The following is a 14533-nucleotide window of genomic DNA, read 5'->3' as shown; positions in this document are numbered from 1 at the left end:
AAATCACAGGCACTGGCCCAGATGCTCCATAGCCCGTCTCAGCAGACGACTGCTATTCCACACCCTCCTGAAATTCCTCCTTCTACTCTCCTACAGAGCTCGGAGCCGGAGATTATTGGTACGGTGACTGTTGCTGCTTCGGAGCCGATAACACACCTTTCGGCTCTGTCGTCTTCGACTCCTATCTCCTCCTTGAGACCGTCCTTGGAGGGATCCGGTCGTCGGGCTTCCCTGATCGGTTCCGAGGGGGCGAGTGGCATCGGACCCTTGTCCGACCCCATTCTCCCTCTCGGAGCTTCGGCCTTGGTGAGCTCTGCGCCGACATTTGCTTTGGAGCCTTCCTTTTCGGTGGGGCCGGAGATCCCTGTTTCTTCGGAGCGGGGGCTCTCGGTCCTCCCTGGGAGGGGAGCCTTCGAGGTGGAGGAGTGTGCTAGCCCCTGAGCTTAGTCAGCAGTCGGTTCCTTTAGCTCCTCCCTCCACGGTGCCTGTAGATGTCTCTTCCCACTCTCTTGCTCCCGGACCCAGAGATCCATCGCCCCAGGTTTCCCCATTGGGAAGAACTTCCTCTTCCGAGGTTTCTCCTGATCCTTCAGGAGAGCCCCCGCGTAAGAGGACCTGCAAGAGGAAGCACTTAGACTCCCCTGAGTCTACGACATCAGATACCGACTTAGATGAGTCGGAGGGGTCCCCAAGATCCCCCTCTGAGGATGTCTCCTTTTCAGACATCCTTGAACTCCTAAAACAGAGGGGAAACTGGCCCTCCATTAATCCCTCCGAGGATGAGTCGGTATACCTGGAGGCTTTTGGATCTCGACCCTCCACCTCCTGGGTGTCTCCGCCTTTCGACCCCCTCATGGATGTAATAGCTCGAAAGGCATGGGCATCTCCTGATTCTGGGGAACCAGTCCCCAGGAGGCCTTCTAAATTTATCACGGCCCCTACTGAGAAACAGTTTCTTATGAAAGGTGTTCCGGTTGATGCCATGGTGGTGGCAACCGCCACCAAAAAGGAACTTGCAGATCCTTCCGTACCAGTCCATCCTCCTAACAAGGAGTCTAGAACCATGGACAGGTATGGTAAGCGGATGTTTTCCTCAGCGACCTTTGCTATGCGTTCGCTGAATTATTTATGTCACTTCACCCGACTTCAAAGAGACATCCTCAAAGAATTGGGTGAGGTAGTACAGGATCCGTCAGCTGCTGGGGCTCAAGAGATGATTGCCTCTCAGCTGGGAATCCTAAATTCCATAACTAACTCCTCCATGCTGCTCATTTCTTATGCAGCCGATGGGGCGAGTAGAGCCGCAGGCACAAGAGTGGCTCTTAGACGTCAGTCCTGGATGCGGCTTTGCAATTTCGCAGACCCCTTTAAGGCGTCCTTCACAAATTCTCCCTTTGATGGCACAACTTTGTTTGGGCCTCAGGTGAAGGACACATTGACCAGGTGCGAGCAAGATGGCAAGACTCTTTCTGCCGTAGGAGTCCGTTTCTCCACCCCTTCTAGACCTTACCCCAAAGGTCAGAAGGGGGATGATGGTTCAAAATCTCAGGGAGTCACGCCTGACGACGTGGTCAGTTTACCCGCAGAGGCAGAGGGGGTAATAACAATAGACGCCGCCCTAGAGGCAGAGGGGGTCCGCAGAACCAGGGCAGCAGAGAGCCTCTCTCTGACAAGCCCTTCCAGCATTCCTGACGTGTTGCCCGACTGCCCACCCTTGGAGGCAGTCGGGGGGAGATTGTCGCTGTACCCAGAAGCCTGGCTTTCCCTCTCTCAAGACAAATGGGTACAGTGGATCATATCCGAGGGTTACAAGATCCCTTTCGAGGAAAGCCCCTTCCCTCAAAAAGGTTCCCTTCCAGACGTTCCACCCGGTCTAAGGGAAATTGCAAAGCTAGAGGTTTCAAAGCTTCTAAAAAAAAGGGCCATCCAGCCAGTTCCAACAGATAAATTAGAGTCCGGAATCTACTCAAGGTTCTTTTTGGTTCCCAAAAAGATGGGAGACTGGAGACCAATATTAGACCTCAGCAGGCTGAACAAGTCTGTCAAAAAGACAAGATTTCGGATGGTCACACTTCAATCGATTTTGCCCTTTCTGGGCAAAAACAGCTGGATGTGCTCCATAGACCTTCAAGATGCGTACTATCACATAAAAATCCACAGACGCTCCAGAAGGTTTCTCCGCTTTCAGCTGGAGACCAGTCATTTTCAATTCAGAGCCCTGCCCTTTGGTCTCACTACAGCCCCCAGAGTGTTCACCAAATGCATGGCAGCGGTCACGGCTCACCTGAGACGTCAAGGATTCCAGGTGTTTCCGTATCTCGACGACTGGCTCCTCTCAGCCACCACCAGGCATCAACTTCTTCAAGCCAGAGATTATACTCAACGTCTCTGTGGTCAGTTAGGAATTTCAGTCAACTTCGAAAAGTCTTCCTCATCGCCCTGCCAATCTATTACCTTTATAGGCGCAGATCTAGACACTACTCGGATGTCAGCAAACCTAACAAGTCAAAGAATCCTAGATATCCAAAACCACGTTCGGATCATCCTATCCAGCAAAAAGGTACAAGCCAGGTTGGTCCTGAATGTGTTGGGCCTCATGGCAGCCGCCATCACACTTCTTCCTCTGGCGCGGTTTTACATGCGTCTCCTACAATGGATGTTGTTTACCCAATGGTCCTTCCAGCAGCTTCCCATGCGTCACAAGATCCTGGTGACACAGACCTGCAAGAGCCATCTATCCTGGTGGACTTCTCCCCTAGTCCATCAGGGCAGACCATTTGTCCCCCCGGCCCCGGTAGCCACGGTCACTTCGGATGCCTCCCTGATCGGGTGGGGAGGGCATTATCAGGGCAGGATGGTTCATGGCACGTGGCAACCGTTCGAATACCACCTGCACATAAATGTCCTAGAGATGAGAGCAGTGCTTTTAACGTTGCAAGCCCTCAACGACTTTCTTCCCTTAGGAACTATTGCAGTTCACATGGACAACATGTCCATGGTGTGGTACATCAACAAGCAGGGCGGGACCAAGTCCTATCCCTTGTGTCGAGAAGCTCTCAGACTTTGGCAATGGGCGATCTCCTCTCATCGGTTTCTGGTAGCAACGCATATCCCCGGAAAAACCAACATAATAGCGGACAGATTGAGCAGAGCTATACTCATGCCTCACGAGTGGTCTCTCAAACAATCCATAGTGGAGGAGATTTTTCAGAAGTGGGGCCGCCCATGCTGCAACCTTTTTGCTACACCCCAAAACAACAAATACCCAGACTTCTTCTCTCTCTTTCCACTTCTGGGCCATCCCCCCAGAGACGCTCTTACCCAAGATTGGCCCTGGGGACTAATTTATGCCTTTCCCCCTTTCCGTTAATACCGCAAGTACTCCAGAAAGCTACCGTCTTGAGAGACAAAATGATTCTCATTGCCCCTTACTGGCCTCGACAAATTTGGTTCCCATTCCTTCATCGCCATCTCGTGGTGCAGCCTTGGCATCTGGACCCAGTTCCAGATCTTCTGACCCACCAGTCGGGTCAACTGCACCGATCAATTGCTCCTCAACCTCACCGCTTGGTTGCTCCACTTCCTTCCTTAGCCAGGCTTCCTATGATCTCTAACCCTGTTAGAGACATCATAGTAGCTTCTCTAAAGTCCTCTACCAGGAGGATTTACTCTAGCAAATGGAAACGTTTCTCCTTTTGGGGAAAGTCCAAGGACATAGACCCTTTTACTGCCCCTATTCAGTCAGTCTTGGACTTTCTAGCTGAAATTTTTCACTCCGGTTCTTCTTCTTCCACAGTTAAAGTCCAGTTGGCAGCAATCTCTAATTTCCATGTCGGATTTGCAGACCAGAATATTATGTCTCACAAACTTTGTAAAGCCTTTCTCAGAGGGGTGTTCCTACTTAAACCTCCTGTTACAGATCCTCCACCACAGTGGGACCTAAATTTAGTGCTGGCATCCTTGATACTTCCCCCTTTCGAACCGGCTGCTACATGCTCATTAAAAATTTCTTTCTTGGAAGACACTCTTTCTAGTTGCTATTACTTCGCCTAGGAGAGTGTCGGAACTACATGCTCTCTGTGTTCGTCCCCCTTACTTGGTCTTCCACAAGGATAGAGTATCCTTAAGAACCAATCCATCCTTTTTGCCAAAGGTTGCTTCTAAAACAAATTTGAATCAATCCATTGACCTTCCTGTATTTTTTCCCAATCATTCTAACAGGGCAGAACAAAGTTTGCATTGCCTAGATGTTCATCGCCAACTCAGATATTATTTGGACAGAACAAAGCAATTTAGGAAATCTGATCAGCTTTTTCTTTCTTATGCTGAAAATAGGAAAGGTCTTCCTGTTTCTAAAGTAACCTTATCCAGATGGCTATCTTCCACCATTTCTGACATTTATCAGCTTAGGGGCAAACAACCGATTTCAAAACCTAAAGCACATTCTACTAGAGGTCTAGCCACATCTACAGCCTTTCAGGCTAGACTACCCTTGGATACTTGGGCCACTCCTCATACCTTCGTTTCTCATTACAAATTGGATTTGGCCTCTAGGAACACAGGGAAAGTTTTGGTTCCACAGTTCTCAAGAGTCTGTTCCATTGAGCCACCCAGGATAGGGGTGCTAGGGACGTGGTCCCATCCAGCAAGAATGAAGGCGAGATTGACAACTTAACATTTAGAAGTTATGTACCTACATAATGTTCCATGTTAGTTGTCTTCTCTCGCCTTCTTTCTTGCGTCCCTCCATCCTATCCCCCTAGCCTGGACAGACCTTGATTTTCCCTTTTTCTCTGGGAGATTGTTCTCCCTTGGACACCAGTTAGCTCTGAATCTCTGTTACCTGGTTCCCCTTGCAGTCTTCTCAGGTTAGTTGTTGTTCTTTCCTTGTGGAAAGATTGCGGGCAGTTTTTTCCTCTAGATACCAAACGAGATCTGGGTACTTACCGCCTTGCATCATGGGATATAGGGCTGCCTCGAGCTGGTAAAAGTGATTCTCGAGCTTAGCAAGTGCCGAGTCTAACCCATCCAGCAAGAAAGAAGGCAAGAGAAGACAACTAACATGGAACGTTATGGTAGGTACATAACTTCTAATTTTATCTTGATCATACAAAATTCTTCAGGAAATCTGTCCAATTGTTTCCTTCTGAAAATTCAGGTTGGGCTGTCCTATATCTAAAGTAACTTGTTCCAAGTGGTTGTCAGATTGTATTTTGTTTGCATACCCTGAGAGGCAAGTCTCTTTCACAAAAGCCTAGCAGTCATTCAGCTACAGCTGGCGCTACTTCTACAGCTTTTCTTTCGAGAGTACCTATGGATGATATCGGTGCTGCTGCTATGTGGTTGGGCTTTCATACATTTGTGTCCATTATAAGCTGGTCATTCTCATCCATCATTAGTTCCTCCTCAGGAATTATCTTGACTGGGGATTCTGTCCCACAGGTTGAATACAAACTGAGAAGATAACATCGGGTATGAAAGTTATGTACTTCCAGTAAAGATAGATCTGTATAATCTGTCTCAACCTTCCTACCCTCCTGCCCCTGACCCTTTTGATGATTTGGCGAGTCTTCCCTTGGTGATGTCTGGACAACAGGGATCCTTCATTTTGTTTGCCTTTAGTCTCATTTTTTTCCTGAGTGTTTTTCCTTGTGTTTATACAACAAATGGTGATTAGCTGGATGTCCTTCAAGGATGCATCTGCAGTCCTTACAAATGGGTTGTCCTGTCGTCAGGCAGCCCCTCGGTCGGCCGGATTCCAAAGTCTGGGTCTGGCCTCGGCTGGTGTCGCACTTCACCCGACGTCATCTCTGCTGGTCTTCGGGTATAAAGGCATCAGCCGACGCCATTTTCCTCAGTCTTTCTTGCTGCGTGGCGCCCGAAGCAGAAGCTGTTCGCAAGTGCCGGTCGGTCAGATCCAGAGATTACTACTACCGAATACTACTCAAGACTTCTAAAAGCTAAGTACCCCGTTGGGGACTCTTTCTTGCCTCAGCCGATGTCAGAAAAAGTAAATAACTGTAACTTGTGGGAAACAAATACCTCATAAAGATTTCCACTCTTACTGCTTACCTTGTCTAGGCCCAGACCACGACGTAGCAGCCTGTTTAGCCTGTGCTTCCTTCAACCGACGAACGCTTAGGTGTCGGTCGGAGTTTGCTGAACAGTTTTTCGGCTCAGATTTTGCGTACATTATGCCGTCGGATCCTCCGACTACTCAAATTGTTAAGAAACGCAAAGAAAAGGACCGACACTCGCGGTCCGCGGTTTCGGCCGAAACCACGGTTAAGCAAACCGCGAGTGTCTCTGTTTTGGCCGAAACCGAGCAAACGGGTCAATCTTCAGCCGAATCCATGACTACTACCGAGGCCCCTGTTTCCCTAGTTGAATCGGCCTCTGAAGTTATGCCTACTAATGTGATTTCTCTAGAATTATCGGACACCATCCCTTTGGATGTCTCTACCCCAGCACGTGGTGCTGCTAGGCCTCCTGCAGCCATGTCTATAAAGGCCTTTGCCAGGGCTAAAGCAGCCAAAACTGCTAAGTCTGTGCCTGTTAAGCCCCCCCCTCACAGGCCCAGTTCCAGTTCCCAAATGCTTACTCTGGCAGAGGATCTCATCTCTTTAATAAGGGGATCCCAATCACACCCAGACAGGGCCTCTCAACCTCCAGAAAAGAGACCTAGAGCAGAGCCCCCTGAGCCAGTGTCCTCTGATGACTCTTCGGATGATACAGACAATACAGACCATCCAGAGGCTCCTTTTTCTACTTATGAAGATTCCGATGCTGAAGATTCTATACCTTCTGCCTCTCCACCAGAGGAATTTTCCTTTGGGGAAACTTTACATGCCATGAGAGAGCAATTCCAATGGCAGGGACAAGATTTCTCAGATTCAAGAAAAAGGCTTAGGACCTTTCTACACTTACCGCAACATAGGCCCTTAGCTATACCTCCAGTTCTTCCTGTTGTGGATGATGCATTTAATGATGCTTGCACTGCTCCTGATACTTTACCTCCAGCCCCTGCCAAACCCGATAGGTTTTACAGGGTACCGGACACACATCACCACTTATACAAGGCTCCTCTTGCAGATCCTGAGACTATCTCCCAGGGACCTAAGGCAGTAGCTTCGACCTCAGCGAAAAACCCTCTCCCTTCTGAAAGGGAATCCAGGTCCTTAGAGAGATGGGGTAAAAAAGTATACACCTCTGCTACTCTCTCAGCTAGAGCTTTGAACTGTCAGTTTCATATGATCCAATACCAAGAGTTTATGCTTGATCAGTTAACTAAGAAACTGTCCTCTGATGACTCCTTAGATAAGAAATATGTTTTAGAAATGGTGAATAACATTCAGCAGGTTAGTAACCATTCTTTAAAATGTGGCTATGATGCACTGGAGGCTTCATTTAGATCAGCCATGACTGGCACAGTTATAAGAAGGCATGCATGGTTGAAAGAACAGGTCTTGCCGGATCATGTTAAAACAAAGCTATTAGATGCTCCTATGGATAAGGTCAGTCTATTTGGTTCTCCTGCCCAACAAGTAATGAAGAAAATGGAAGAGAAGGCAAAATCTGTACAAACAGTTAAAGATTTCTTACAGGTTCAGCCCCCAAGGTTTAGCAGGAACTGGCCTTCCAAAAATTGGTCCTTTCCAGACTCCTCTAAATCTCAGAGAGGCAGGAATAGACGTTCCAGAGGCAGAAATCAATCCAGAGGAGGTGCCTACAGGGGAAGCCAGTGGCAAGGCAATAACCAACGAGGCACAGATACAACCACTACCACTGCAACAGGACAATCACAGTGACTTGGCTCTGACACCGCCTACCAGGGATCAAATAGCAGCACCCTTAGGCGGAAAGTTAGCCTTCTTTTCAAAAAATTGCCACTATATCACAAGAGACAAGTGGATTTTGCAAACTATAGACCAAGGCTACAGGTTTCATTTCCACACCTTACCAGTAAAAAGAGGAATGCCAAACCTACCACCAAATCAAAAGACAGAAGCTCTAAAACAAATAGCTCAATTAACAAGCATGAGAGCTGTGGAAAGGGTACCACCTACAGAACAGGGCAAGGGATTTTACTCCAGACTCTTCCTAGTACCAAGAAAAGAGAAAAATTGGAGACCTATTCTCGACCTGTCCGCTTTAAACACATTCATCATTGTTCCAAAATTCAAAATGCTGACCCTACAGCAACTTCTTCCCATGCTGGGCAAGGAGTGCTGGCTGGTGACTCTAGATCTCAAGGAGGCATACCTGCACGTCCCCATACGACCAAATTGCAGAAGATACCTCAGATTTCTTGCAGGATCAGAGCATTATCAATTCTCAGCATTGCCCTTTGGCTTATCTACTGCGCCCAGAGTGTTCACTTAAATGCCTGGCATCAGTAATCGCTCATTGCAGGCTACAGGAATCCAAATTTATCCATACCTGGACGACTGCCTGATACAAGCGGACAACAAAAGCAAGCTGACACAAGACTTACAAAGAGTCATTTGCTTACTACAAGCCCTGGGATACACAGTCAATTTAAAAAAGTCAAGACTGATTCCATCCCAAACAAGAACATTCTTGGGTGCAGAATTGGACACAGTAAAACAGATGGCATTCCTAACTGCAGAAAAACAAGAACAACTTCCTCTTTACTTCTTGGCATTAACAAAGCAGAACAAACTAACAGCAAGGAAAGTACTGCAGGCCTTGGGCTTCATGGCATCCTGCATAATCCTGGTCCCCCATGCCAGACTGCATATGAGAAAGCTACAGTGGTACCTAAAGAATTTATGGTCTCAACACGGGCACAGCTTAGAAACCGAAATACCACTAATCCCATGCCTGAAACAAGAGTTCCTATGGTGGGCTCAGGCATGCCAGTCAAACCCAGGTTTGTCCTTCCACAACATTCAAGCAAGCCAAACCATCACAACGGACACCTCAGACCTAGGTTGGGGGGCCCACATGCTGGACAAGTGCATTCAAGGCTTATGGACTCCAGATCAGCTGCACCTGCATATAAATCAAAAAGAAATGCTGGCAGTAAAACTAGCAATCCAGAATTTCAAACCATTCCTCAAAGAAGGCCAATTGATAAGGACAGACAACACCACAGTCATGTGGTACATCAACAAACAGGGAGGCACTGATTCATATCCCCTATGCCGAATGGCCCTGGACCTATGGAATATGGCTCTGAGCTACAACATTCAGTTACAGGCAATATTTGTACCGGGAAAAGAAAACATCCTAGCAGACATGTTAAGCAGAACTACCTCGGATGCTCACGAATGGATGCTACACCCGGACATCTTCAAGGCCATCACAAAGAAATGGGGAATGCCACAAATAGACCTATTCGCATCCCCACTCAATCACTAGCTCAAGAAATTCTGCACAAGGACATACCACCCACTTGCTTGGAAGGTGGACTCTCTATCCTTCAGTTGGAAAGGCCTGACAGCATATGCATTTCCACCTCTTCCTTTGATGCACAAGGTACTACTGAAAATCCAAGAGGAACGTCCAAGGATAATTCTGATAGCTCCAAATTGGCCAAGACAACATTGGTATCCATTACTGAGGAGCATGTCTCGGGGGGAAACGTGGACTCTACCCCTAATTCCTTTGATGTTAACTCAGAGCAACTACAACCTCCTGCATCCAAACCTGAAAACTCTGCAACTGACTGCCTGGAACATTACATAAGGGCAACTAACCCACATTTATCACAAAGGGTTAAAGACATTATCCTTGAGGCCCGCAGACCTTCAACAAGAAGGAACTATGCAGGAAAATGGAAAAGGTTTGTCATTTGGAGTACTGAAAGAGGGAAAGATGTGTCAAAGATAGATATTGCAAACATCCTGGAGTATTTGGCAGAGGTTCTCCACACAGGCCTGTCCTATTCCTCCATCAAGATACATGCATCAGCTATTTCTGCAGAATACAGCTTCGATCCCCCTGTCTTCTCACATCCTCTACTCAGGCAGTTCCTCAGAGGAATTAAGAATGTAAAACCTCCTAGGAAACCACCATTACCAGCATGGGACTTGAACTTTCTGCTAGAAAAAGTTGACACTCCCTCCATTCGAACCAGCAGCAACAGCAGATCTTCAACACCTATCCTGGAAAACTGCTTTTCTACTGGCAATTACTTCAGCAAGAAGGGTTTCGGAACTACAGGCTTTAATGGCAGTACAACCCTTCCTAATCTTCCATCAAGTTAGTGTCCATGAGAACTAATCCTACATTTATGCCTAAGGTGGTATCCAGAGTGTCTCTAAACCAGGCAATCCACCTACCTACCTTCTTCCCCAATCCAAGGAACAGGGGGGAAAGACTGCTGCATACCTTGGATGTACATAGACAGTTGCGCTACTACCTGGACAGAACCAAGGGCAATAGAAAAACTGACCAGCTTCTAGTAGCTTATGCAACAGGAAGGGAAGGAAAAGCAATTTCCAAACAGACAATCTCCAAGTGGATAGGAAATTGCATAAGATTCTGTTACTCCTACCATGGAAAGCAAATTCCACAGAACATAAGGCCTCATTCTACAAGGGCTACAGCCACTGCCACAGCTTTCTTACGAGGAGTGGCTACCAAGGACATTATTGAGGCTGCTACTTGGACCTCCGTGCATACATTTGCCAAGCATTATAACTTACCTCTATACTCTAGATCCCGAGCAGGGTTTGCCACTGCTGTTTTACAAGGGATCCTAACTACACCATAATTCTTCTTCCTTCTCCCCTAGTTTGGCTATGGTATTCTACCCATTTGTAAGGACTGCAGATGCATCCTTGAAGGACATAGTACAGTTTTGTACCTACCATAAATGTAGATGTCCGAACAGGATAGCATCTGCAGTCAGGATTACCCACCCTCCTTCCCCTCTGTGGTACTCCTAGGGTATTTACCCACCTAATAGCTAGCTGGGGGGGGATCTCCTATGGTGTATTTGTTTGTATATATGTACATACATGCTTATTTTTTGTGTTTGCCTTCTACTTTTTTGGAAACATTGGCATTTATCCAAAAATTTACCTTTCCAAGAGGGCAACTGGCATCTGGGGCAAGAAACACTGAGGAAAATGGCGTCGGCTGATGCCTTTATACCCGAAGACCAGCAGAGATGACGTCGGGTGAAGTGCGACACCAGCCGAGGCCAGACCCAGACTTTGGAATCCGGCCGACCGAGGGGCTGCCTGACGACAGGACAACCCATTTGTAAGGACTGCAGATGCTATCCTGTTCGGACATCTACATTTATGGTAGGTACAAAACTGTACTATATGTTGCATTATTATACTAGTACTCTGGGGGGGGGGGGGACTTAATCTTGGGAGTTGATAAAGGAGCAGGGAGTTATGGGTAAGGGAGGCAGAGCCAAGTTAAGCTGAAAGGCTTTGGAATTGCCTGGTGTTGGGTCCAAAGTCCCACAGATTTAACCCGACTGAGACAGACAACACATATATATTGTTAGGAGTACATAACTTTAATTTCTGTCAACTTTCTAAGTTTATAATAGCAATATTTAAAATCTGTCCATGATTTTGGGCTTTTGTGCCCCATTATTTTTGGCTTTTTTCAGAATTTTTGTGGTAAGAGGTTGAGAACCCCCATCAATAATTGCATTGTTTAAGTCTCCCAAGACAGTGTTAATGAAACTAGTTTCACAGACTAAAAATCTTGAAGACATTTAGCATTTTCCACACTACACAGAGTAGTAAATTTCACCTAAGGAGAAATGGGGGCATTGCAGATTGCTAGCATTTCATACTTGGAAATGAAGGCAAGATATTTACAAGCAAGAGAGACCTCTCTATTTATGGTATGGTTAGGTAATTGTCATTATGAAGATGCATATACATTACCTACCCAGGATAGCTGTAAATGTGGTCCAGTGTGATTAGTGACTAGCCCTTGCAAACAAATTTAAATCAATGATGCTAATAGTGCCCTGTAAAACCAGTAATATGAATACTGACCATTAAGATTTCATTAGGAGTGCGCACAGACCCTGAATTTGTATAAAACAGGCAAGTTATTTTAACTTGCTAGAGAGGTTTCTGGCATTCATCATTTAACTTTTTTTGTAGGATTTTGTGCTGTGGCCAAAATCTTTAATATGTCTGTCAGGCTTACTCCATCTTTTGTGTGCCAAACAATACACCATCTTTCTTAAGTGCAAGTTGCATAGCCTAATTCTGTGCTGGAATGGTGCTGTCATGATCATCCAAAAGCAACACGTGGTGTGCTACTAAGCTTCTAAAGGCCTTAGTGGTCGTTAGCCTAGTTAAATCCTCTGAATTTGAGAGTTTCTGTCCAACTTCGGTCCTTGTATTTTGTGCATCTCCTAATATAGTTGCTAACATATAAATGGCAGAGGTTTTACTTTGCTAAATTTATTACTGTAGTCACTGATTTTTAGTACTTATTAAAAACTTTATAGAAACTAGAAATGCTGGTGGTTTCCATGATACTTTTTGTTTGTGTCTTTGTAATTGGAACTTTGTTTCAGGGATGAAGTGTTGATGTATTTTAAATGGTTAATAAGATGTGCTATATGGTAACAAAGATCAGAACTTGAGCACAAATTATGAATGCAAAAGTTATAAGTAGCATACAACTTTTCTTTTTTTGCAGACGATTTCAAATTTTCTGGATCATCAAATATTTCTTTTTGTGGACACAGCTGACCGTTTGGCATCACTAGCAAGAGATGCTTTGGTTCATGCACGCCTTCCCAGCTTTGCCATCCCATTTGCCATAGATGTACTAACTACAGGGTCTTATCCTCGCTTGCCTACTTGCATCCGGGTAAGCTTACTTTTGTATTATGTCCGAAATATCAGAACTTTCTGCATTGAATATTGAAAGAGTCTTGCCCAATGGACTTGTTAGTGGTAAAAATAAATTTTAGTGGTACACTGATATTCTTACACTTTCAGCCTGACATGTAAGAATTTATTGGCATCTGTTTCACATACATACTGATTTTGTAATGTATTATAATTTCAGCTAACAGCTAAATCTGGGCTTATATGAATACTTTCATTGATCTGATTTATTTGTACAACACATTTAGCTTTGGGCATACAAAAGGGAAGCAGCTGTATAAATATTTTTTGCAGCAATTTGTTTGGGACATTACTTAAGCAAAGTAATTACTTGGCAGTCTTCCCCATTTTCCCTTTGTTGGTCAGGTCTGCCTGTATCCATCATTTTGTGACATAAAGTTTGATGATGACTGCCAGTGTCATAAACTGGGAAAGTTTTTACTGTAAACTTTGGAGTTTCACTGAGTCTCTTATCACCACTGACAGTTTGCCACACAGTGAGCTTTGTGGAGACTGCGCCTGCACTTGAACAGGCACATAGGATCTCTAATAGCCCTCCCATTCAGCAATCCTATGACCATGGTCTCTACCAGGGGTTTCCAGAGTCTTGCCATTCCATCAGGACTCATTCCCATGACCCTTCCCAATAGAGGTAAGCGGGCATTGCCTTACTATTTCTCTTCCCCTTTGGCTAATTAATTAATTAATTAATTAATTCTTGTCAGTGGTGCAGAAGGATGCAGTATCTCTATGCCAGCAGCCAGACTTTTACCCAGCTTTTTTTGAAATCTATGGATGTTGTTCTTGTTTCATTGTTGCAGTCATCACATTTGGGTTATCCCTGCCAGGGTAGCCCTTGGCTAGCCCAAATAACAGAGGCTTAGTGTTCCTGCATCGTTTGCTGTTGCTTCAGGACTGACGTCAGGTCGTCAGTAGTGTAAAGTAAGCCAGCCGATGCCATCAGTCTTTCTTGCCAAGGAGCCCAAAGCAGAAGCAGTTCGCACGAGTGCCGGTTTGCCGCTACCTGCATTTCGTCTTCCAAATTGAAGCTGAAGTCTTCAAAGCCAAGTACCTCGTTGGGGATCCTTTTTTCTTGCACTAACATATGTCAGAAAAAGTTAACAATTGTCTCGTGTGTGGAAAGCAAATACGACACTGAGACTTTCATTCTGCATCACTTGCTTTGGCCCAGACCACGACATTCCCCGCTGTCGCTTTTGCGCTTTAACGCCAGAGCTGTACGTCATCAGGCCCTTTATTGTAGCTAGATATTTTCGCTTACAGTCTTCGAATACAGATATGGCTTCAGTAAGCCATCCGACAGCAGATCTTCCAAAAAAACATAAGGATAAAAGCAGAGACAGACCACACAGGTCCAAACAGTTCTCCAGTACTCAGTGAGGTGCTTTCGTAGCCCCTGATGCCTGCTTCTGTGGATTCGCAGGCTGCTACCGAGACCCTTTACAGAGCCGGTATGCCGCAAAACATATCTTCGACTAAGGATCCTGCAGTTGTCTCACCCTTGGATGGGTCGAGAGCCACTGAGCAAGCACCGGCTTCCAAGGAAGTATTTCGCACTACTGATTCTCGACACAAACCGATGACTTTTTTCGCGTCTACCGTTCTTTCAAAAACTACGGAGTTTCTAAGCCCCAGGGTATGAACCACACCCAAGAAACAGATGA

General features: G+C 45.9%; 1 protein-coding gene across 1 annotated transcript in view; it reads left to right on the top strand.

Moving 5' to 3' along the window:
• MED14 (mediator complex subunit 14) overlaps positions 1 to 14533 on the top strand; it is a 1872212-nt gene that overhangs the window by 345344 nt on the left and 1512335 nt on the right. Inside the window, exon 4 of the mRNA XM_044071834.1 lies at positions 12655 to 12828. Within this exon, the coding sequence (XP_043927769.1) occupies positions 12655 to 12828 (174 nt within the window). The remainder of the gene's footprint in view (positions 1 to 12654; positions 12829 to 14533) is intronic.

This window comes from Protopterus annectens, chromosome 5.part0, assembly GCF_019279795.1.
Source record: "Protopterus annectens isolate FY-2018-M chromosome 5.part0, PAN1.0, whole genome shotgun sequence".
Classification (NCBI taxonomy): domain Eukaryota; kingdom Metazoa; phylum Chordata; order Ceratodontiformes; family Protopteridae; genus Protopterus; species Protopterus annectens.
Note: the sequence above shows the minus strand (reverse complement) of the source record. Positions and strands in the feature narration are given on the sequence as shown.